Source organism: Callospermophilus lateralis, chromosome 2, assembly GCF_048772815.1.
Source record: "Callospermophilus lateralis isolate mCalLat2 chromosome 2, mCalLat2.hap1, whole genome shotgun sequence".
Classification (NCBI taxonomy): Eukaryota; Metazoa; Chordata; class Mammalia; order Rodentia; family Sciuridae; genus Callospermophilus; species Callospermophilus lateralis.
The window spans coordinates 140,901,660-140,928,301 of NC_135306.1; the positions used below are offsets into that span (position 1 = coordinate 140,901,660).

Genomic DNA, 26,642 nt, shown 5'->3' on the forward strand with positions numbered 1-26,642 from the left:
GTAGGGGCTGGAAATAACCTCAGAACAGGTTTCCCCAGTTTGCCATCACGTTTCCTCTTCATCTCTCCTATCTTGAAGTTTCTGCCTCTGTTCTCAAATTAGCTGTCAGTTCAATTTTCCTTAGCCCCATTTCTGTTGCCTACTGATGCTTTTTTTTTTTTTTTTTTTCATTTCCTGAATCCATAAAGCATCCTTTCCTCGGTCTTGTAATCTTTCTTCTTTACACATGCAGAGCTGAAAACATAAAAGGTGTCATCACCGCAAACTTTAAGAAGTACCAAAAATTTATCAGTGCTGAAAATGCTGAGGCTGCTGAGAGCTAGGAAATATTTAAGGGCTATCAATACATGGATCCTAATTCTCTCACAGGGCCTGGACTTCTATCGCCATCTACTGTTTAAGCAACCACTCTGCAAAATTTTTTTTTTTTTAAATCTTTTGTGTGTTTTGTAATAACAGAGCACATAACTTTTATTACAAACTGACCAATTTGGAGGCCTAAATAAGGCATTGAAATGCAAAGTTGAGTTCAAAATGATTTCTGAGGTTTTGAAATTTGTTGTCATTAAAGTCATTGTCAAAAATCCAGTTTCATAAAAGAATGTTAATAAAAGTGGAATGAACTCCTAAAGAGATGTCATTCACCTTGAAATGTACTGAATTAGAAAAAGTGGATGATTTATAACTCCACACTGCTGGCTTATGTTTTATCCAAAAGGACTTGGAAGAAACATGAGGTAACAGATCAGGGCTCTAGTTACTGAGAGCTGCTGGGCTGTCTGTTTAGTGGCCTCACATACCAAGGGCTGCTCAATGCTAAAGAGTTGGAATTTATTCTTGGAGGGATGCCAGAGAATTCACTGGGGAATTTTATTTAGGATTTTATGTGTGTGTGTGTGTGTGTGTGTGTGTGTAAATAGTCCTTATTTTCTGTGCATAGTTCAACACCAATATGAGTACTTGTTAATCAGTATGCATATTTCCCTTGGCAAACCATTTTATTTTTTGATAAATTAGTTTAATAAAGGCCTCAAAATAAATTGTGAAAAAACTTCCTCTTCATCATTACATAATTAAACATACCCCAAACATTGTGCTGCAGAATATTCAACTAGGAAATCCTCCCTCCCCCTTAATCATATTCATAGTTATTAATCTAATAGTATTATGGTCACCCATGATGTTGATTGAGACAACACTGATGAACTGGTTAATATGCTTAATGAACCATGGAGGAAAACAAAAGGCACCCCATTGCAAGTTTATTAGGCTAGCAAAAATGAATACAGGAACCATTATTTCATGACAGGGTTTAGCTGCCCAAACTGTCAGAAAGACTTCCACAGTCACAAACCTCCTAATTACAGTCCCAGCACCAAGCTTCTCTTTCTATTTGCACCACATCCCTCTTTGAGTTTTGTTCTTTTTATAATATCTCTCTAGTATTAAGGCTGCCCTTGCTGATTTGCTTCTGTTTATGAGGCTACCAATCAATAATTCAATTGGGAACAGAATGATGAGCAAAGCAGACACTAACTCTGCTCTGTCTGGTGGGGAGAAGGAGACATCAGTCGAATAATAACACAAACAAATGTAATCCAGGACTGTGCCAAGCTCTGTGAGCAAAGGGCCTCTGATACCCTAAGTGCCTATGAGAGAGGAACTGACCTTGTCATGGAGGTCATGGGCTCTCATGAGAATGACAAGTTAGGTGGTAACTAGACAAAGAGAAAAGGCCATTGTTAATTCCCACACAAGCAATGATTACAAATCTGTCTGAGCATGTTACTGAGCTGAGCACAGACTAGAACAACATGAATTCAGTAGCACTTTCCATTTAGAAATATATAATAAGGAGGCTGACTCATGGTTGACTCCCTGTCTCCTCTGGAAACACCATCTGATGGAGACTTCCATTTGTTTATCAGAACTACACGTCCTCTACATACACGTGATTATCTAAGTCCCATCTCTGATGAGCTCTGCTATTCTTGTGGTTGTGTTTGGTATATTAGGTGCTTGTTTACCTGCCTGGGTGCAGGAACTTGGAGATCCTTCCAAGCAGCCCTTACTGCTTCCTACCCTTCTCCTTTACCAACTCCTTTCCTTGCCCTCACTTATTTTCCTAACTTATCTCCATATTTTCATTCTTTACTCTCCATTTATTTTTAAAGTTTTCTCTTTAATTTATCTCCTCATTTTCCATTCATTCCCCATGTACTAGAATTATAATTTACAAATGTGTCTCAGGGAGATTACTCTATAAGGTGGCTGAGTAAGAATCATTTATTTATCCTATTTTCAGATGTAGGGTAGGGTAAGTGGACTTCTCACAACCACATGTTCAAGAAGGAAAGCAGCCTTAGCAGCAGCATAGATGCCTGTCTCCTACCACATACTCATGCCACTAGAACAGCCTGCCCTGACAGAAATGTCACAGATATCTCATCCTGTCTTTTATTCTGAATAATAAAACTCCTTCCCCATCCTGTTTTTAGCATTCACAAAAAAATGAGTCTAGACAAAAGTCCTGGTCAGAGTGGCTTTCTGGTTGCTCATTCATCACATGACTAGATAAGCATCAGTCCAGTCTGATGCAGATGTACTGGATATTATCCTTGACCTTGGACTTAACCCCTCATATAGAATTGTTTTTACTATGATTTTTACCTTGCCTGACTATGACCTGGGAGGTGGCTTGCCTGGGGAGAGTAGGGAATAAAAAGGATTGTTTTGAGCATCATTTATCAGCCTTCATTAGATTATTCATCATGAGACATCCATCTTTTATATCCAAACTAAATCTACTGTTTTTCTCTGCATATATTTCAAATCCCTCAGAGACTTTCAAATTCTATTAGGATTTCTGTTTACTTCCTTCTCTCATCCAATTATAGGAGACTTAAAAGAAAGCACATCCATATTTTATGCCACAGTCCAGATGCCATTCTACTACCAGAAAAAAATAAGTCAGTGATCTTTATTTAATCTTTCTGCTGATTTTCAGTCTGGCAAATGTTTAGTCCACTTTTAAGATGTCAGTTAACACCTCCATTGACCAAAGGATCATAAAGGACCCTCCTTGTTTCATGGACAATCAGAGTGCTCAAGAAGTACTGGGCAGGTGACAAACATCATTCATCCATCCATTTGATTAGTCACTGATTGGATTGATTAACCTTGTATTCATTCATTCAAGTAAGCACTTACAGGATGTCTAGTATATGCAAAACATTCTGTGTGGAAAAGGGTCCAATTTCTGCCTTTAAAGAGCTCCCAGTCTGCTGGGGGTGAAAGAATGTGGAATATTGCAGCAAGTCACTGAGATTTATCTATGTAATTTCAGAACAAAAGAATAAGCAGCTGTCTTGGGGAAACTAGAAGCATTGATCCTATGCAGGTCCAGGGATTTTTATCAAGTGACTACCAAATCTGAAGGGTAAAACAGCAGTCTCTTCAAATTAAGGAAATTCTAAGCTCACATGAGCTGGTATCAAGAGTTGGAGATTTTTCCATCTAGGCACAAGTCTGTAAAAGCCACATCGAAGTGTAGAACTGAGCCATACTCTTCACTGCCTACTCAGTTTTGCAAAGGAGAATTCTTCCATGGTCAAGAAATAATTATGAGCATTGATAAGAAATTGAATATTAATAAAATGTGTTAGCATCCCCTCTTTACATTGCCTTATCTATATCTCTGAGGTCATTGCGTGTCCTCAGTCATGTGTCCTTTGTACAGAAACCTGGTATAATTTAAAGAACAAGGTCTTTCGTCCATCTGTATCTTTATTTAGTTCCTGGCTCCAGCACTTAAAATCTGTATTACTTTGAGCTGCTACCAAATCTCTCTGAGTCTGCTTTATTAATCTATAGACTAGGGATTTGTGTTCATTTCACAGAATTATTTCAAGAATTTATATTTTTTTAAAAATGTAAATGCTCTAGCATAGTACTTAACAAATGGTAGGTATTCAGTAAGCGTAGGTTCCCTATCCATCTCTCTCCCTCTAACTGCCCCTTTCCATTGTGCTTGAACCTCTTCCCTCAAGCCTTTTCATACCAGGAACCAATTGACAAAACCTCAGTTTAGTATCCCTTTAACAAACACTGGCTGTGTATCTCTCACACAGCCTCAGGCAGACAGTAATGTGGAAGACAGAACATAGCATGGGATGGAGTATGCCTCGATTGTAAAGAGACAGCAAGGGTTTCAAGTACCCATCTACACTCAAAAATATAAATTTCCTAATGGCAGAGCTTCAGGAATAATAGCAGATATGAAAAAGATACTTTTGGTCAAAGTGTCACCTCATGCTACTTCCTTATTTTACACCTAACAAAGTAAGTCCAGAGCCACTGAACATGGTCACTAGGTCAGAAGCATGCACATATGTCTGTTCCTTTCATCCCCAGGGTATTCAATGAGATACATAGCATTAAAATGGTTTGTAGGAAAATGCTGCATACCCATCACTAGGATCCCTTATAATTGCCTGTATAGCAGATCAAATCTCTGCTGCAGGATTTAATATTTCTCTCTCTTCTAGATGCAGCACTCCTGAAGGGTAGCTTTTGGCTGTACCCTGCCATCTAATTATTGAGTAATCTCCAAATCAGACTATAGATGGTTTGTAAAATTTCTTGTCCTGTGACCAGAAGAATAGGGGATTCATGTTTCCCGACAACAGGTTTTCTCTATACCCAGATATTAGAAGAAATAAGACAACTCTCATCTCTCACTTTTTCTCTCTCTGTGTAGTGCTATAGAATAGTAAAGGCTTTTGTAACAAGTAGTAAGTATGAATGCTCTTGTCACTAGTTTTCACTGGTCAGTCTTGGTAAAATCTTAATCTTTCCAAACATCTGTTTTCTTATCTTTGAATAAAATGATATTTAACTTACAGATATATAATAAAAATTAAATATCCTTAGATTTTAATAAACATTAATGATTATAATTAAAATTAAATCTCATTTAACAAAAAAATTAAATTTGTATCATGTTTGGGTATGAAAAACACTAAGGATAACAGTAGTGAAACTAGTCTCACTAATTTTGTTGTTCCTTCATGACATATTTTATTTGTGTTGAATGCACTGCAGTTTACAAAGTTATAGGGTGTCCAATCAGTATAGGTAGGTAGGTAGGTAGGTAGGTAGGTAGATCTCTCCCAATATGTATGTGCTAGAAGATAATTCAGGCACAAGAAAATAACTGAAAGTTATACAAACTGCTTTTTCCCTTGGCATAGAAGGCATTCACAGTTATCAAAAATCAAGCCTTGTATTTGATAGTGTATTTTGTTTTTGCAGAAGGAAATATTATCAATACCTGGTATTGTGTGCACATCACTGTGAAGGGCTGATTTATAAGATCATTCTACTTTTAATTTATTTGGGGCCATCCCCAATTTGGGAACAGGGGTTAACATGAGAATTAGGATTGACAAATAGCTAATGTATTATCATGTCCAACTGTCCGTGTCCAAATGAGGAACTTTCTGAGGTAGTTCTCTAACCCTTCGAGAGTGTTTGGCCATAGCGCTAAAGAGCAAGGATTATAGTTAAAGCGACATACCTAGACACCAAGACACCCAGAGAAAGCTGATTTCCTTTGCAGCACCACTGTGGGCCTTGCAGAGTTGGTCTCCTGCAAATGGTATTCTTGATACTGATGTACTAAAAAGGAGCAGACTGATTTACTTAGAGCTTTTGCTTGGCTGTTGTTTTGGTAGGGCTTATTTTGCCTCAAGAGAGGATGATGGAGAAAATGGAGTAATTTTAGGGGATAACTGTGGAAAGAGGTATAAAATATTAGAAAGTACCATGCCCAGTGTAATACTGACCCTGTGACATACCCATGAAGCCATTACTTATCTGACAGCAAGAATTCCCTCTATGAAACTTTAGTTTGGGAAGAGTACTAAATTATCTTTATTTAGATTAAAACTCATGCTCAGAAAATGAGCATTTAGAGTCTTTTGGGTGTCCCATCTCCTCTTCTGCTAGACCAAATTTCCTCATTATTTGACTTCCCTTCTTTTGTTTTTGCTTTCCATTGTTGCAACCTTCCTTTTATCAAAACTAACTCTTAAGATCAACCTATTTTCACGACTTTTTCATAGGACTGCTTAAAGCTCAGGAAATAAAGCCAAGAGTTAATAAATGGGATGGCATCAAATTAAAAAGCTTCTGTACAGCAAAGGAAGGAATTAGGAATGTGAAATGAGAACCTACAGAAAGGGAGAAAATATTAGCTACTCTTCTGACAGAGGATTACTATCTAGAATATATAAAAATCTCAAAAAAACTTTATATCAAACAATCAAATAACCCAGTTAATAAATGGGTAAATGAACTAAATAGATACTTCCCAAAAGAAGAAATACAAATGGCCAATAAATACATGAAAAAAAGTTCAATGTCATAAGCAATTAGGGAAATACAAATCAAAACTACACTGAGATTTTATCTCACACTAGTCAGAACAGCATTCATAAAAAGAATACAAATAATAATAAATGCTGGAAAGGATGTGGAGAAAATGGAACACTTTTCCACTGTTGGTGAGATTGTATGTTGGCACAGCAATAGAAATCCATATAAAGTTTCCTCAAAAGACTAGGCAAGGAACTACCACATAACCCAGCTATACCACTCTTTTGTATTTATCTTGAAGGATGAAAGTCATCATACTATAGTGATACATGCATACCCATGTTTGTAGCAACACAGTTGACAACAGCAAAACTATGAAAATAGCTTAAGTGTCTCTCAACAGATGAATGAATGGATAAGAAAATGTAGTATATATACACAATGGAGTTTTATTCATCTATAAAGAAAAAATGAAATTACATCATTGCAGGAAAATGGGTAGAACTAGAGAGCATTATGTTAAGTGAAATAAGTCAAACTCAGAAAGTCATATGTTTTTTCTCATATTCAAAAGCTAGAGCAGAAAAAAAGGAAAGAAAGATGGGATAGATCTCATGAAAATCAAAGATCAGTAGAAGAAAAGGGCCATGAGGTGGGGAGTGGTAAGGGAAGTGGGAAGTGCTAGGGAGTCATACTGGCCAAATTGTTATATTGTGTGCATGTAACAACCAATCCCATCATTACATACAATTATAATGCACCAACTAAAAAAAAAGTGAAAAGAAAAGAAAAAGAGACCAACCTATTTGCACCGAGAAGCAGATGTCTTTTAGATTTTCATTCCAGAATCATTCATTGATCATGTTCTTCATACCACATATTTTGCCACACATTAAGAACCCAAGAGCTGAAGAAAGCACTTTTTAAAATAGACTTAACTTTTCAGAGCAGCTTTGAGTTCCCAGAAAAATTGAGCAGAAAGTAGAGTTTCCATGTATGTCCCTCCCCCACATGTGCACGGAGTCCACCATGACTGACATCTCCTCACCTACATTCAACACATCATTATAACCCAGAGTCCATAGATCATATCAGTTTTTCCATAGTTTTGCATTTTGCACAGTGCTATTATTTGGAATCATATAGCATGTAGCCTTTTCACATTGACTTCTTTCCCTTAGCAATATGCATTTGAGTTATCTCTGTATCTATTCATGGTTTGATATCTCATTTCTTTTTGGTACTGAATCGTATTTCATTCTCCAGATTATACCAGTCTATCCCTTCTTCTGCTGCAGAACATTTAGTGGCTACCAAATTCTTTCAGTTAAATAAAGCCACTGTAGGCATCCATGAACAGATTTTTGTGTGAGTGTAAGTTTTCAGTGTCCTTGGGTAAATACCAAGTGGCACAATTTCTAAATCATGTGGGAAGAGTATGTTCAGTTTGGTAAGAAACCACCAAACTGTCATCCAGAATAGCTGTACCATTTTGCATTTTAACCAGCAAAAAATGAGAACACCCGATTTTCCCCTTACTAGCCATCAGTAAGGTATATTGACACACATGGAGTATAACTTAATCTGATTTGACTCACATTCTTTTTTTTATTAGTTGTTCAAAACATTACATAGCTCTTGATTGAATCACATTCTTATGTTTGTACATGATGTGGAATTCCACCGGTAATGTATTCAAATATACATATTCTTATTTTTTTCCTTATCCTGATGCTGTCAGTGTTCTGACTTTTGGGCATTTTAATAGCTATATATGGTATCTCATTTATGTTTTAATTTGCATCTCCTTGATGAACTACAATGTAGAGCATCTTTTCATATGCTTATTTGCCATCTGTGTATACTTTGTGAGGTGCCTTTAAGGCCTTTTGCTCAATGTTAGTTGAGTTGTTTCTGCTATTTTGTTTTTTTAATGTACTATATAACTGGTGCATAAAAACCTAAAAATTGTACATATTAACAAGTTTACCATGTAAACTTTCAATACAGGTATACATTGCATAATATTTAAATCAGGGTACATAGATCTATTTTCTCAAAAAATTATTATTTTTATAGTGAAAAATTTCAAGATCATTTCTTCTAGGTTTTTGAAATGTAAAGGACATTATTGTTATCTATACGCACCCCACCGTGCATACCAGAGCTTCTTATTCCTATCTAATTGTAGCTTAGTACCCATTGTTAAACCTTTCCTCATCTGTCCCCCAACCTCCTCTCCTTGGCTCCTGGTAACCACTGCTCTAATTTCAACCTCTGTAAGATCAACTTTTTTTTTTTTTTTTTTTTTTTGCTACTGGGGATTGAACTTTGTGGCACCTGGCCACTGAGCCACATCCCAGCTCTATTTTGTATTTTATTTAGAGACAGGGTCTTTATGAGTTGCTTAGCTCCTCACAGTTGCTGAGGCTGGCTTTGAACTTGCAATCCTCCTGTCTCAGCCTCCCAAGCCACTGGGATTACAGGCATGTGCCACCGCACCAGATGAGATCAACTTTTTTTTTTTTATTCCACATATAAGTGAGATCATGCAGTACTTATGTTCATTCTTTTTTAATTGAATAGTATTCTATTGTGTGTATCTGCCACATTTCTTTCCAGTCATCAGTTGAAGGATACTTAGGTTGTTTGTTCCCATTTCTCGACTGTTATAAATAGTGCTGCAACAAACATGGGAGTGAAGATGTCCCTATGATATACTGATAATTTCTATTGGATATACTCTATATTCTGTTCCATTGATCTATGAATTTGTTTTTATGCCAAAAGCATGCTGTTTTGATGACTGTGCTTTGTAGTTTGTTTTGAAATCAGGTTGTATATTGCCTCCTGCTTTGTTCTTTGTGCTCAAGATGGCTTTAGCTATTTGGGGTTCCATATAATTTCAGGGTTTTTTTTTCTAGTTCTGTGAAGGATGTCATTGATAATTATATTCTTACTGTTGAGTTTTATGTGTTCCTTGTGTATTTTGACTAACAGTCCTTTATTTGATATGACTTCTGCAATTGTTTTCTCTATCTGTGGCTGGTCTTTTCATTCTCTTACATTGTCTTTCATGCACCAGATTTTTTTTTTATTTTAATGAAGCCCAGGCTAAAAATTCCTTCTTTCATGGATTATGCCTTTGATGTTACATCTAAAAAGTCATTTCTAAACCCAAGGCCAATTAGATTTCCTGCTATGTTAACTTTGGGAGTTTTATAGCTTTACATTTTGCATTTAGATCTGTGGTCAATTTTGATTGGATTTTTGTGAAAGCTGTAAGGTCTGAGTCTACATTTCTGTAGTATGTGAATATCTGGCTGTTCTAACACTATTTATTGAAAAAGAATATCTGTATTTTATCAATTATATTTTCTTGCTCCTTTGTCAAAGATCTGTCAACTGTATTATTGGGAGTCTATTTCTGAGCTTTCTTTTCTGTTCTGTTTATCTCTTTGTTTATTCTTTCACCAATGTCACAATGTCTTGATTAGCATAACTTTATAATAAATTTTAAAGTCAGGTATTATCAATCCTCAAACTTTGTTCTTTTTCAATAATTTGTTGACTATTCTGGGTCTTTGGCCTATCCACATAAATCTTAGAATCAGTTTGTTTGTATCCTACAAATGACTTGCTGGAATTTTGATTGCAGTTGCACTGAATCTGTAAATCAATCTGTGAGGAGCTGACATTTTGCCAGTATTGAGTTTCCTCTTCATGGAATTGGAATATCCCTCTGTTTATTCAGTTCTTTAATTTTTTACTCAAATTTTGTGGTTGTCATTATATAGATCTTTTGCATATTTTTTTAGGTTTTACCTATGAATTTCATTTTGAGAGGTGACAATATAAATGATATTGCTTTATTTCCACTTCTCCTTATTTATTGCTGGCATATAAGAAAGTGATTGAACTTTGTGAACTAACTTTGATCATTTAACCCTATTGTAATTGCTTATTAATTTGAGGAGTTTGGGATTTTTATTTAATGATTCTAATGGATTTTCTGCATAGGTGATATGTCATCTGTGAACAAAGACAGTTATGTTTCTTTCTTTAAAATATGCATACTCTTTTTTTATTTGTTCTTTTTATATATACATGACAGTAAGGTATATTGACATACATGTAGTATAACTTAATCTGATTTGAATCACATTCTTATGTTTGTACATGATGTGGAATTCCACGGGTCATATATTCAAATATACATACTCTTATTTTTTTTTCTTATCCTGTTGCATTACCCAGAATGTCCATATAATGTTGCAAAGCAGTAATGAAAGGGACCATCCTTATCTTGTTTCTGATATTAGTTTCTTGACAACAAGCATAATCTGACCTGTCAGGATTTTGTAAATAGTCTTTGTCAAGTTGAGGGAGTTCCTCTATTCCTAGTTTAATGAGAGTGTTTATCCTAAGTGGATTTTGGTACTAATAACTTAATAGATGCCAGATATTAACTCACAAAATAAATAAGACATTCAATAATCAAGGAGTTAAAAAGGAAAAACAAGCCTGCAAATAAGCTATTATCATGATCATGATTACAAAGTTAGCATACTGGCTTTTAATTGTCAGTTTAGTCTTCTGACATACCTCTAAATTGTAAACTTCTAAGAAGAAAAAAAATGTCTGTTTCATATCATAATCCAAACCCAAATGGAACCCTCCTGGCATATTGTGGATTCTCAAGTGATACTTGTTCAGTGGATGAACAGATAGAGTATGATAATTAGGGTAGTTGATATATGAGTCTGGCATTATAGAATCCTAGGTAAGTTAGTGTTGAGGAGAGCTGTGGAGAACAAATATTATTTAAATATTCATGAAGTATTAAAGGAAGCTTCCCAAGAATACAAAAGGGAAAAATCCAACTGCAGGTAGATAGAACTGTATACTCAAAGACTAAAGGTAGAGAGTCAGGTGTTTGAGGAAAAGCTAATAAGTTAGAAAAAATCAAGAAGTTTTGTTTGTCGGGATATGAGGCTATAGATATTCAGGGAAGAAAATGTTGATATTTCTTCTAAAATCACTTTGTGTTTGTGCCAATGTCCAAAGTTGGCTTCCAGATTTCACCGTGGCTAACATAGTTAATGAATAACTATAGGAATGCTAGGCCTAGGAAAAGTTTGAACCAGCTTTTAGTTCTAAAGGTAGACGTCTAGGCAGAAGTAGGTCAGCAAGAAAACTGAAATGCTGTATTGGAAAACCCTGAATGTGAAGCAGTGATCTTCCACTCATTTTCCTAAATGGAAAAAAAGAATCAGAATATCCATAAGGGCTTAACTAATTGTTATGTAAAGATTGCTCTGGAATTAGAAAATAGAACTTTTAGCAGGAAATAGGTACAGGAATACTTGTATAAGCAATATCAGCAATCCCTGAGAAGAGGACAGATGAATGTTTAAGAGACGAATTTTGAAGAATTCAGCTTTGAAGAATTCAATTTTGAAGAATTCAATTAGTTAAAGCTTAGAGAGAGATTTTATATCTTTATATGTTAACTTTAAAAATAAGTTACATCAATAGTAATTAATGTATTTGTGTTAGTATTCTGCCACTTTTTTTCTATAGTAATTCTACATAGATGTCTTAATTATGTGGCAATTTCTGAAATTCTATTAGCAAGTTCTGGGGAAGACTTGTCATGTGAAAGCTAAGGTCATTGCCCAGACACAAAATTGTACTAGCCTTTTACTTCAACTCCATTTACTAAGGTGACAGTTCATTGTGATTGGATCAGCCTAGGTAATCCCCTTTGCTTCCCTAACCAGGTGATGCATATGCACATGGGCTCAGGTAGCAACTACCAGAGTATGCTAACTTTCTTTGGCTTCCATAACAAATCAGCACAAAGTAAGTGGCTTAAAAACAACTGAACTTGTTCCTCTTATCTAACTATAATGTCAGATTTCATGTTAAGCAATTTATTGTCTCTCTATCTCACTGCTCTGGAGACTAGAGTCCATGATCATGGTGACAAAGAACCATGGTCCCTCTAAATCCTACTGGGGAATCTTTACTTGCTTCTCTTGGCTTCTGTTGATTTGATGGCAATCTCAAGTGTTCCTTGGCTAGCAGCTACATTGTTCCATTCTCTGCCTCTGATATTCTCCCAGGATGCCTCTATATTTACCTGATTTTCTTTTGAGACCAGTCATATTGGATAAGTGGGCCACTCTAGTTCAGCATAATCTCATCTTAATATATCTGTAAGGACCCTATGTCATATTATGAGCTATAAGGAGTTAGGACTTCAACATATCTATTGGAAGACAACACAGTCAATACCTAACATAAAGTATAAACTTCTCAAGGGCAGAGAGGTCTTGTGAGGCTTTGTAAGCCCAAGAACCAGCCAACATCTGCCCCAATAGCTGCTGGATAATTTTTTGTTAAATGAGTAAAGAAATACTCTGCTCTATTGTCCTAAGAATGAGAATTGACTCTTTGTTTATCCTATCCAAGAGCATCTTCCTGGCCTCTGCTCCATGTCTCCATTGCAGCCCTACTAGTCGATGGGAGAATATTTGCTTTGTTCTCAAACCTCATGCATTTTCTCACATCCTTCATTGCTGTTCTTCCTTATTCATGAAACATCCTACCACTCCCCATCTCTAAACATCAAATCAGTGCTCTGCTGTCGTAAAAATGTATCCCAAATGTTGTGAATGGATGAATATTATAATTAGTTATTTTTATGTACCCTCCTATTATCCTACAATGATAGCCTCATAAAATTAAAATTTAATTGTGTTTATAGTTCTATTTTCAGTACCCAGCACGGCACCAAGTACAGATTTACATTAAAACTCTAGGCCAAAAAATTAAGGAGGATTCTTATTTTAGTTTTGTTGTATTTTTAGTTGATAAATAAAATTGTACATCTTTATAAGGCACAAAGTGGTATTTTATGTAAATTTTTTATTTATGTATGACAGCAGAATGCATTGCAATTCTTATTAAATATATGGAGCACAATTTTTCATATCACTGGTTGTTTACACAGTATATTCACACTAATTCATATCTTCATACCTGTACTTTGGTTAGTAATGATCATCACCTTCCACCATAATTAATTACCCCATTTCCCCTCCCTTCCCCTCCAATCCCTCTGCCCTATCTAGAGTTCGTCTATTCCTCCCATGCTCCCACTCCCTATCCCAGTATGAATCAGACTCCTTGTATCAAAGAAAACATTTGGCATTTGGTTTTTTGGGATTGGCTAACTTCACTTAGCATTATCTTCTCTAACTTCATCCATTTACCTGCAAATGCCATGATTTTATTCTCTTTTACTGCTGAGTAATATTCCATTGTGTATGTATGCCACGTTTTTTTATCCATTCATCTACTGAAGGGCATCTAGTTTGGTTCCACAGTTTAACTATTGTGAATTGTGCTGCTGTAAACATTGATGTGGCTGTGTCCCTGTAGTGTGCTGTTTTTAAGTCCTTTGAGCATAGACCGAGGAGAGGGACAGCTGGGGCAAAGTGGTATTTTGATACTTGTATATGTTGTGGCATTATCAAGTCAGAATTAACTGGCATATACATCACCTTAACTATTCATCATTTCTTTGCCATGAAAACATTTGAAACCCTCTCTTTTAGCTGTTTTGAAATACACCATACAGTTTTATTAATTATAGTCACCTTATTGTACAATAGAAGAACTGAACTTGTTCCTCTTATCTAACTATAACGTCAAATTTCATGTTAAGTGACATGAACCAGGAACAGAGAGACAAATGCCACATGATCTCACTTCTATGGAGAAACTAAAAAAGTCAAATTCATAGAAGTAGAGAGTAGAGTGTTGTTTATCAGATCCTGGGTGGGGAGCAGATGGGGAGTTGATAGAGACTAAGGAGAATTTTTATCTCTCAGGTATTGTAGTAGCAATGGGAACTTTAGATAAGAGAAATGAAATAATTATGTTAATTTTTAAAGAAAATTTCTCTGGCAGCAATATGAAGGAAAGGGTGCAAGGGTGCAGGAAGGAGGGACTCTTGGGGTCAGCCAAGATAGGGATCCCTGGCAGAGTCCAGGAGCTCAGATTTGAGATGTCATGACACTGAACTAAGAGCAATGTTAGGATGATTTTATTTTTTTCTAAGGTAAAACTGATATTTGTTGGATAATTAGAAGTACTAGAGAAGCAGGAGAGAGGTGAAATTTAGACATTTCTGACTTTTGTGACATCATTTAAAAACATAAGTAATAAAAGGATTAAAGTGAATTCTGGGGGTAGATAGTAATTTCATTTTGGAGAAGCTAAATGGAAATCTGGAGTAGAGGACACTGATCTAAACTAGATATATGGCTCAATGATGGAAATGATAAGACCACACATTTATTATTCAATAAATATGGAGGTCCTAGCATGTGCCAGGCACCATGCTAAGTGCTAGGGAGACAAGGGAGTTGCTACTCTCATAAAGAAAACGTTCTAGTGGGAACAAACAAATAAGCAAAGTGATTTCACTGTAATATTAGTATCATGAAGGAGACATGCAGGAGGCTATGACAGAAAACAATGAAGGGAGGACTAGTGTGGATGGAGTGGTCGATGCCTCAAGAAGGAAAGGAGCTCTCTGAGGAAGAGTTACAGGGAGGAGTGAGAGGGAAAAGTAGCCAAGGACATGAGCTATGGGAATGCCATTTATGAACAGGAAACAGATGAGAGGAGTCCCTCAAGGAAATGGAAACAAGGAACAGAGGGGTCAAACAAAGACCAAAAAAAGTGATGTGCCTTTGACAAGAGAAAAAGAGATTCTAGAACTGTACTATCCATTACAATAGCCAAGACACGTGAGGGTTCTATGTTTGTGACTGAGGTCTCTGATAGCTTCATGACTGTGGCATGCTTGGTGGTTAGGAAGTTTCTGTGCAAAGATGCAGAATTCCTGGCTGCTAGGAATTTTCTGTGCAAGACACGGAATGCCTGGCTGCTGGGAAAACTTCTGTGCAAAGACACGGATGCCTGGCTGCTATAGCAATGTCCTTCATGAGGAGGCTCTGTGTTAGAGTTTTATCAGTCTCCATCTTGCTCTCAGGCACACAGCTCCAGGGAATAAAGGAACTCTCTTGTAAGACAACCACAATGTTTCACTCAGGCTAAACCTACCACATAACAGTAACTATACAATGGACTTCCTTGAGAACTACACAAAACTCTTAACATTGCATATTGCAACTTAGTATGTAACTGAGGAATAAACCAAATAACTTTGCTAAATCTGTAACCTGCCTAGTAATGAGGAATAAACCAAATAACATTGCTAAATCTGTAACCTGCCTAGTAATACAGTGAACAATATGTACTAATGATGCCAATGACCTAAAGTAACATATTTGATATAAATAAAGCTTGGCAGTTTGACACTTCAGCCATTCTGCCATCTTTCCTGCCTCTGCATCTTATCTCTGTGTCTCCTTTTTATTTTCCTTACAAAGACACTTGCAACTATTCAATATAAATATCTTAGAAACATTTCCATTACTACAGACATTTCCTTTTCAGAAATGTAGAGGAAAGTTTACAAGGTTAATGCCAAAAAGAGGTCAGTTTGAAGAACTAAAAAAAATAGTCATTTGCGTTTTTCTGTTCAAAGTGAATATTGAGTTTGTTACTGACTAATCAAATGGGACTCTGGTTTAGATGTGGGTTGAAACTTGCTTCAGTAAGCAAATATATGCAATGCTGGAGTTGTGAGGGATTGTAGCTGTTGTGGCTTGCTTTTGTCACCATTCCCTTTATTATACAACATGGAAACTGCTGTTCAGAAGGTTATATTCAGAAACACCCAGGAGTTAATGTTAAGTTGAAACTAGAAAACAGAGCTCAGCTCTGGAAGCTCAGGCAGGAGGATCCCAAGTTCAAAGCCAGCATTGGCAACTTAGCAAGGCCCTAAGCAACTAAGTGAAGCCCTGTCTCAAAATAAAAATAAAAAGGGCTGGGTATGTGGCTTGATGGTTGAACACCCTAGGTTCAAACCTTAGTACCCAAAAAATAGAAAGGAGGAGGAGGGGGGGGGAGGAAGAGGAGGAAGAGGAGGAGGAAGGAGTGAAGGGAAGGGAAGAAAGAAAGGAAAATAAAAGAAAGAAAATAGCTCAGTTTAGAGGAAATTTTTTCTCACAATAATATGGGTATATCTAAATTAGAGTTAAGAAAAGACCTACACAACTTGAACCCTATATTTTTATTTAGTTGATCCAAGCCATTTTCCTTATCCCACTAATTGCAGAGAATTTGAATGTTTAACAATTAATTAGAATTTTATTGCACCCCAGAGCTCCAACTCAAAGGCATTTAAAAAAAAATCTTTCATAAAATATGCTTGTCTGTAGGAAGAACATGTAAGATTATTCTCTTAAACCATACTATCAAATATTAACTTTTCTTATACCCTGGATTTTATAGGATTTTCAAACAATATTTCAATATTTGCTGAAATTGGAAACTTGAGAACAAATGATACAGCTATAAAAAAAATTTACAAAAGTTATACTTTTATTTAAGAGAATTGCTAATTTTTTTCCTTTCATAATTAACTTCTCTTTACAATTTTAAAATGCAACAAGCAACAGAAGCAAATATGTCATTATAAATAGATGTATAACTTAATGGGAAAGTTTTCAGTCAAAATATTATGAAATAAAAGAAAAATAGAAAGGTTATCTGTTTTCTTTTGCTTTGGAAGTGAAATTATGATTAGAAGTTATGGTTATAAAAAGTGTAAACGTATGTGAGAGCAAGGGTTAGTGGCTTCTTATCCTTTTGATCAATTTAGACAAAAGCAAATTGAGAGTAAATGTGATTATAAGATCATCATATTTAATACGTGAAAAAGGAAAAACTCCAAATATTTCAAAATTAAATTAATTGGAACTAATCTTTAGATGATTTATGTTTGTGGGGAAAAAACTATTTAACTTGTCTAATTCTCTCTACCAAGGATATGATATATAATCTCAGATGTGTGACTAATTTCAGGATTTTCTCTGGAGAAGAAAGCTGAAACAGTTTTAGAAAGTGTACAGGTTAGATCTTATCTGTTAAACTCAAGGCTTTATATCCCAACCTCAACCACAGACCTGCACTTTACAGCAGAGGTATTATTAGAAACTCTTAGAATGTTTCATTAAGCTCCTTGAAGACAAATTTGAGAGATTGTAGGACTAGCACAACATAAAGTAAATACTTTAAGCATACAAACAGAAATAACTGGGTTTATGGAGTCTCCCTGAGGTACAGAAATTCTATGTCTTCTTTGACCTAAATACAAATCTAAATTTCTATCTGGGCATCCATTCATCTAGTTTTCCTTATCACTCACACTGAGACATCCCTGTTCTCCAACCACAACCACATAGCTTTCCTGTGGTACTGAGCTCAAGTGATCTACTGAAATATGGTACCCTCTACTTCCTTTCCCACTTATCTCATTTCTACCCATCCCTCAAAGGGTCAGTTCAGATTCTACCTTCTCCAGGACCTAATCTGAACATGATCTCTCAGTATGCATGGCACTCATTCGGTAGTGCTGCACATGTAGTCCTGCGTTGCTGACTTCTCATTTCATGTGTGCCTATTTGCTTTCCAGAGATCCTAGCTTTTAGAAGGAAAAAAAGTGAGCTACCACTCCTGAGTACTTGCATGATCCTAGTTCTTAGAGTTTTTTTCAATTCATCATTACACCACCATAAAATAGATATTATCATTTAATAATTATTAAAAAATAGACTTCAAAAATCTCCTGAATTATCCATCTATTAATTGATAGACATCTGTTAATGTAGATCTAGCTCCAATGCCTATTGTCTCACTCTATCACAGTACACTATACTATCCTTAATAGTTTTTTTTTAATCTCTCACAATAGCAACCACAGTATATTTAGTGTAGAGTCATTATCTATGTGATAACTGTTTTTGCTGAAGTCAGACTAACTTCTGTGGGTTTTGTTAAGTCCAGAGCTTGGATCCTTCCCTGTAATGCCAAATTTCTTGTACATTATTTTAACATTGTGCCCTTACAACAGTTCAACAAAATCCCTTTATTTGACTAATTGGCCAATGTGATTATTTGGATATAAGTTATGGATTGTAGAGTCTTTTGAGGAGCTAGCTTATTGAGATACTAAAGACACGAATCATAACCAACCAGCAGCTTTGAAGCTTTCCGTAGTTGACCTCCAAGCCACCAGCTTGCTCTGCTCCCCTTCACAGTTATATGAACAGTATGTACTTTCCCACTGTGCAAAAAAGAAATCTCTTTGATTTCCTACCTCTATCTCTTTTCCTTGATAATATTGTTCACATGAACACGGCTGCACTTACAGAAAAGCAAAGAAAAGAGGACTCAGGGAGACTATCTGGCTCTTCACAATGACTTCGAAGGGTAACACTCCTTTAATGGCTTATCATAGTACTGGATCTGAGACTTAGGTCTACATGCTCTGAAACTCATTTTTTGTCAGTGTCTCCAGGGGTGACCAAGTTCATATATTATAATGCTGTTTTTAATTTACAATGGAAATATACCTGCTCAAGATAACAAAACATGCTGATATTAGCACTTTGCTCTCATTAGGAAAAGCACTGTGGAAGGCCAGGTTTTAATGAGCATGTTGCTTTGTATTTCTGAACTCTGAGGAAGGGCTATCTGCTACTCAAATGATTTTAATGGCTATTGTGGTTGAGCTAGGGTGGCCAGATGATCCCATCTCATGTCCCTCTCTGACCAATCAGGACAGCGACCTGGAGCCACAGATGGAGCTGGAGAGAACTCTGCCTCGAAATGCTGGAGATATCCTGCCAACTTATTTTTCTGCTACTAAGGCTCACCCTTCTTCTTCTCACAATTACTTAGTTTTATGAGTTCTATTCCTAGAGGGTAGCCTCTTCCACTTAAAACATGCTTTGAATAGTTCCCCAGTACATTTCTTCTTGCTTTGAGCCACAGTTAGGGCAGATATGTATTCTTGACATCACTGAGGGGCTGATATTTTTGAACTGTACCCTTCTGTTTGGCAGATAGACTGTCAAAGTCCTAATATGCTCAGTGGTGTCTGCTCTGACCCCACATCTGGGTCTAAATAATCCTATTTACCACATAGCCATCAAGTCTAGACTTGGGAACTCTTCAGTCTGCTGCTATCTTAGTACTTACTTTTTTTCTCTGAACTTAACATTTCTGCTTTAATTTCAATCTCTGAAAATGTCTTACTTTCAAGCTTAGTCAGGCACTTAAAAATGTTTTACAAGTATTCTATTCAGGATTTTTAGCTGCTTTATAAAGGGAGAACTTTTCAGTGTATCTCATCTGCCAAATGACTGGAAATAGCATCTCAATGTATACTTTTCTTTAAGACTTTTTAGTTTTATAAATGATTTTGTCCTTATCTGAATTTTACCACTTATCCATGAGCCACTAGTATTCCTAATATTATCCAAGCAAGGAACCTGACCCACAGAGGGCATACGGGGTTCTCACAGAGCTTTAGAGTGGTAGAACCCAATTCGATATCACTTCTCCCAACCCCCCACTTGTTTTCTCTTTATTCATGAAACATATCTTCTTGTGTGTGTCTCTGTGTGCTCAGCTATTCTAGTCTCCAAAATTATTAAAAAAAAAAAAAAGCTTGGAGACCCTTTTTTTCCTTTAGGACCACACAGATTCACAGTGTAGATGAATGTATAACCAAAGTAATTTGGGAACAGTAAAGGCAGTAACAATGGTGTTAATAAAAGGAAAATGTGGTTTCAAAAACAGAAATGGTCAGTTTATCTGGAGGAAAGGATGGAAGGGGCAGTGAGAGATAGCACCTGGCCTCAGTCTTGAAGATCAAGCAGACGTTCATTAGATATGTGAGAATAACAAGAAAGGCACAATTTTGACCAAAGTCAAGAGCCTAGGTAAGACATGAGGCATCAACAACCTGTACAAGGAGCTATGGTTGGCCACTTTGCATGGCAGAGCATGGGTACGAGGGAACATGATGAAGTTAGGCATGGAGAGATGGGTGAAGGACAAGTTATGGGAGGTCCAAATGTCAAACTTAGAAGCTTAGACCACATTCTGAGGGCATGAAGATCCCAAAAGTCTCTTGAGCGAGTAAGTAACATGGACAGACTCACATTTGAGAAAGATGGCTGGAAACATTTGTATACTTTCCTCAGTACCAAAAATCCTTCAGGTTTAAGTAATGATTTTCCTTTTTGAAGCCTGAACTTTCTTTTTCTTTCCTTTTTTTTTCAAAATTTGTCCGTAATATGAAGTGTATTTTGACATATTATACATGCATGGAGTATAACTTATTCTAATTAGGATCCATTCTTCTGGTTGTACGTGATGTGGATTTACACTGGTCATGTATTCATATATGAGCATAGGAAAGTTCTGTTAAATTCGTGTTACTGTCTTTCCTATTCCCATCCTTTCTTCTTTCCCTTCATTCCTCTTTGTGTAATCCAATGAATTTATAATCTTCCCCTTCTCAGCCTCCCTTGTTGTGGGTTAGCATCCACATTATTAGAGAGAACATTCAGCCTTTGGTTTTTTGGGACTGGCTTATTTAACTTGGAGATATTCTCCATTTTCATTCCTGCCTGGAGCTGATGTCTGGAGTCGAACAGCAGCATCCGTGCTTTAGATGAAACACAGTCAGTCCCCAGTTTGCTATAATTCGTTTTCAGCCTACTTCACTCATTTGTGCTACCTGTGTGTCCCTGTGGACTTATTTTACTTTAAAATATGACATTCCTGCCAGGCGCTGTGGTGCATACCTATAATCCCTATGGCTCAACTGGCTGAGGCAGGAGGATTGGGATTTCAAAGCCAGCCTCAGCAACTTAGGCAGGCCCTAAGCAATTCAGAGAGACCCTGTCTTTAAATAAAATACAAATACAAAAAAAGTGTGGGGGAAATGTTGCTCAATTCCCATTCCAAAAAAAAAAAAAACAAACTGTCATCCCTGACTAAAATTGTACCAAGAAGGAAAGACAATTGCATAAATAATTATAATATAAAGTAGAGGTTTAAATCACTGCAGAAAATGTATTCATTCATTCAATAACCATTTCCTGAATTCCTACAACTTGTTAGGTATCTTCTACTGCTGGGGAAATACTGGGGCCTGGGCTTCAGGAGTTCACATTCTTCTTCAAAGGGTATGAGAAGCAATCACTGCACGCTGAAAATGCTGCAGTTGAGCTATGTGTGCAGGACAATGTGGCCCAAGGAATAGTGATCACCTTTAGTGGGAGGTGGAGTGTGGCAAGAGAAGTAGCTTTCAAACTGATTCTCCTTCCCTCACTCACTCACCTTAGCCTCATTGGCCACCTGATTCTTCCTTGACAGCACCAGGCACCTTCCCAAAGCAGGGTCTCTGTATAAACAGTCCCCTCTGGGTGACATGCTCTGCCTTTAATACCTACATGACTAGGGTCTTCTCAAATATCTCTTCTCAATAAATGCAACCCAGGCCCATCCCTGCCACAACCTATCCTCTCTTATACTACTCTGCTTTTTTTCTCCAAAATACTTGTTGTTTTCTAGCATACAATGTAATAAACTTATGTATTATATCCATTGCTTATTAGTGGTTTGCCCTCATTATAATGTCAAGCCACAAGAGCAGGGATATTTATATAATTTGCAAACATTCTAAGCATCTGGAACAGTACCTTGTACAGGAGGTACTTATAAAGTATTAGCAGGATGAAATTAATTAGCTCTATGTCAATTAGCTCTACCTCTGACTGCATCACTATGTAATATATCACTGACAGTTCAAGCTATGATGTGACTTTTCTTATCTTCTTTATAATGAGCCTAGACAAAGATATAATGTATCACTTTATACATGGAAAAGTGGTAGCAAAAAAAAATCTGTATGCCATTAGTATAAAATATATTGGATTATTCTTTACTATTCTTACATCATTGATCATGGAAAGCTGAAAAATAGATCAACTTGAGTAATTGGAACTTAGATGTTTGGGAGAGGAGGGTAGATGATACAAAAGGCAGCTTGGTCATAACTAAGGCTTACAAACACACTTTTTACAACTACTGATTAGAAAATTAAACTAGGTGTCTTTTAAAATTCTTATAGTTCTATAAGTCTTTTGCTTCTACACAAATTTAGTGAACTGCTCAAAATTTGATCTCTCACTTTTTATTGGTAACCCCCCAATCTACTTTTCATTTGCACTTCTCTCTGAGGACCTGATTTCCTACTTCATATCTCCAACTGCTTCAAAACATGTCCACATGGGTATCCCACCACTAGCTGACAATGTCAAAACCATATTCATCCTCATAATCTTGCATCCACTCCTCCTCCTTTTGCCAGTTACTTGGAGGCTCTCTCTCTTTCTCTAAAGCCTGGGTCAGTCTCTGGACCCACTGCTTTACCCTCCAAATTTCTTCCTTTATATTGTCCTTTTATTTTTCCTTCTCATTGCTGGCACCCTTCTTCAGTCTGTCCCTTCTTCACACCTAAATTACTTAGACAACATCCTAAATATTTCCCTGCCTCCTATTATATCTGAACTTCCCTCTCCATCAACCCTACATATATTTTTGTTAATCTTCCCAAAATAGATTGAAATATTCGTAATGCCTCAAAATCTTCCAATGAGTCCTCAGTTCCTAAAAATTTTAATGAACAATCAAACAACAAACCCACAGACTGGCATAAGAGATCTTTCAAGATCCAGTCCATTCTTTTATCTCCAAAAATCCCCCCTTTTTTATACATCCAATCACTGAGTACTTTTGTGATGCTTAATACAAGATATTTTACACAAAAGAAAAGTGGAAGGAAACCTAGTTTAAGAAAATGGGGGGCATGAATTGGCGTGAACATACTTTACATACAAAGATATGAAAATTTGTGCTCTATATGTGTAATAAGAATTGTAATGCATTCTGCTGTCATGTATTTAAAAAATAAAATCAATAAAAAAATAAAAAGAAAATGGTGGGGGGGAGGTTGGGATTGTGGCTCAATAGTAGAGCACCCGCCTTGCCTGTGTGAGGCCCTGGGTTTGATCCTCAGCACCACATAAAAATAAATAAATAAAATAAAGGTATAAAAAATTTGATATGTTTAAGAAAAAAAGAAAATGGGAATTAAGGATTGATTTTGAATGGTATTTTGATAGTTGTTACAGTGAATGACTCTTTCTTGATAAGAAAATGTACCTTACTTTGGTAAGCCATTATCATAGGCAGTGAATGATAGGTATCATATATTTGAATGAAAGAAAAAGAACACAAAATCTTGAGTGGTCACCCTGTGAAGAATGTTCTCCACTTGTTTCTACAGGGAGCCCCGCAAAGTGGTCCTGCACAAAGGCTCCACTGGCTTGGGCTTCAACATCGTGGGCGGGGAAGATGGAGAAGGTATTTTTGTATCTTTCATTCTGGCGGGTGGACCAGCAGACCTGAGTGGGGAGCTCCAGAGAGGAGACCAGATCCTATCGGTGAGTATTTCTCTTTATTCTTTATTCCCTGTAAGTCTGACATTTCTTTAAAAAGTCACTTGAGTTGCAAAGGAAACATGGATGAGAGTATTATTGCTTCAGGTGCTCACTGTTACAGTTTAAATGGTTGCTCAGGTACTTGATCCATGAAATCCTTACAATAAAGGTAAAGGTGGTAATATTTTAGATCTTCTGAGACATATTTCTATGCAAAGAACATTAGAAGCATGACTTTTTCAAATTGTATATTACTTATCTTACGAAAATACAAATTTTCTGCACACTTGACACCATAATCTTAAAACTGCACATTTATTATATGTAGAGTTTGCTGCATATAATTAATTTAAAAATGCCTGAGATAATGCTATAACAGTTTAGTGACAGTGATAAATAGTAGCAGCAGTATTTTTACCTAAATTCAGGAATTACCAGCAACAATTTGTTAAGCACCTATTATTTACCAAGCACTTTATAAAAGTAATGTTTAAGACCACTTTACTAAGGTATTATTGACATACAAAAAACTGTATACTTTTAACATATACAAGTTAATGTTTGGGGATCTGTATATACCTGTGAAATCATTACTACAATCGATGCCATAAACATATTCATCACCTCCTAAAGTTTCTCCTAGCCCTCTTTGATTTTTTTTGTGTATATGTGTGACAAGAATACTTATTTAATACCTTACCTCTTAACAAAATGTTAAATATACAATACAGTATTGTTAACTATTAAACACTATGCCATACAGTAGACCTCTAAGTCTTATTCATCTTGCATAATTAAAAGTCATTTTAGTTTACTTTTGGGTATTGCCACGTGTTCAAATGAAGAGAATAAGTTTCTGAAAAATTAAAACTTGTCAAAATTTACTGAATTAATTAATACATATTAATCAAAACATAAATAAATAAATTTAAGTCTATTAATTAATCTGGGCATAGTGGCACATGCCTGTAATACCATCTACTCAGGGACTGAGTTAGGAGGGTCACTAGTTAATGGCCAGCCTGGGCAACTTAGTGAGATCCTGTTTCAAAATGAAAGATAAAAAGAATTGGTGATGTAGCTCAATGGTAGAATACTCCTGAGTTTAATCCTAAGAAGTGCAAAAATAAATAAACAAATAATAAATATTTACTAATTACAGTAACTGTTTTTTGTTTTGTTTTGTTTTTTTGTATTTTTGGTACTGGGAATTGAACTTAGGGGCACTCAACCACTGAACTAAGACAGGGTCTCACTGAGTTGCTAAGCACCTGCCATTGCTGAGGCTGGCTTTGAACTCGAAATCAGCCTCAGGCCTCCCTAGCTGCTGGGATTATAGGCGTGTGCCACCACACTGGTCAGAACTAGTATTTAAATATTTACTTTTAATGTTTAATTATACCTTCCCTCTCCCTCGCCACCCCTTCATTCCTTCTGTTTTTTCCCTTCCTCTTTTTTTCCCTATTTCCTTTCACTTGTTCAAATATTCATTGACTGTTTCTTTTCACTACATCAAGCTACCTCCCTGGCATGATAGGTAGTTAAATCTATTGTGGTTTTCAGGCCTATATTAGAATTTTGGTAATCATGCAAATAATGGAAAATTGAATAGGAGCTTAGTTTTATGTCTGAAATTTTGGTTCATAGCTCAGTGAAGCACAGAATGTTTGGTTTTCAATGTGTACTCAGAAAAACAACCTTGTTTTTATTTAATAGCTGATTTATAGATAGAATTTCCTGAGTGACCTTATATTTGTTTCCTTATATTGTTACCCATTATTTCAGCTCCTCTCCTCTCTCTCTCTCTCTCTCTCTCTCTCTCTCTCTCTCACACACACACACACACACACACACACACACACAAATACACAATTTTCCTAAACAGTATACAGTCTGCATAGATGGCCTTGCCCTGTGTGTTCCTGTGGTTCCCATATAATGTAGGCCTCTGCCCACTCCTCAGCCTGTAGATCTCTAGAAGAATGTTAGGTATGGGAGAAATAAGGAAAGAGTCTATGCCAGGACCTTGTTCTGCCATCCAAGAGCTGAACTACTTCTTCATCACTTAAATATATAACGTATAACTGGCAGCTCTTAAACCTTATTCCTCATACATGTTTTCATGTCTGTCTTTCTCTACTAGATATCAAGCTGCCTGAGACAAAGTCCTTTGTCATATGATTTATAGCCCTCAACAATTATAACAGCACCTGGCACATAGCATTCTCTCAAAAACAATGTTTATTAAATGAAATGTTTTGGACAAATAGGGTGAAGTCATTATAGCCTGAGATATTGACTCTAAAATTCTATCTAAAATATGTCATCTTCATCATCCTGACTTAAAATCTGTATACTTGGGGATCACTGGGTCATTTCATCCCAATCAGCATTTACATTGTCATAGAACATTGAAAGACACAAAGCACTTTCACATTTATAAACTATAGGAATCCTCAAAGAAACTTCCACTTTGCAGATTAGGAAAAGAATATTCAAAAGTTCCAAAGCAACTGACTTTAAAGGCGTACTCAAAATCATGTCTCCTGGCCCAATGTTAATATTCTTTGTCTTCACAGTGCAGTAGTATCCTATTCTGTCAGTAGTATCCTATTCTGTCAGTAGTATCCTATTCAGAACCTTCCTGGTACACTGCTTGGTGTGCACCTCACAGCCAGGAACACATAGAATTATGAAGAATTCATAGTTGCATGGTACTATTGAGTCAGTCATTATTTATAACAATGTCACTTTAAG

General features: G+C 36.3%; 1 protein-coding gene across 11 annotated transcripts in view; it reads left to right on the plus strand.

Moving 5' to 3' along the window:
• Positions 1-26,642, plus strand: part of Dlg2 (discs large MAGUK scaffold protein 2) — a 1,165,863-nt gene that overhangs the window by 767,874 nt on the left and 371,347 nt on the right. For all 11 annotated transcript variants that reach the window (XM_076843911.2, XM_076843917.2, XM_076843908.2 and 8 more), the window contains one exon: positions 23,732-23,888. In XM_076843911.2, the coding sequence (XP_076700026.1) occupies positions 23,732-23,888 (157 nt within the window). The remainder of the gene's footprint in view (positions 1-23,731; positions 23,889-26,642) is intronic.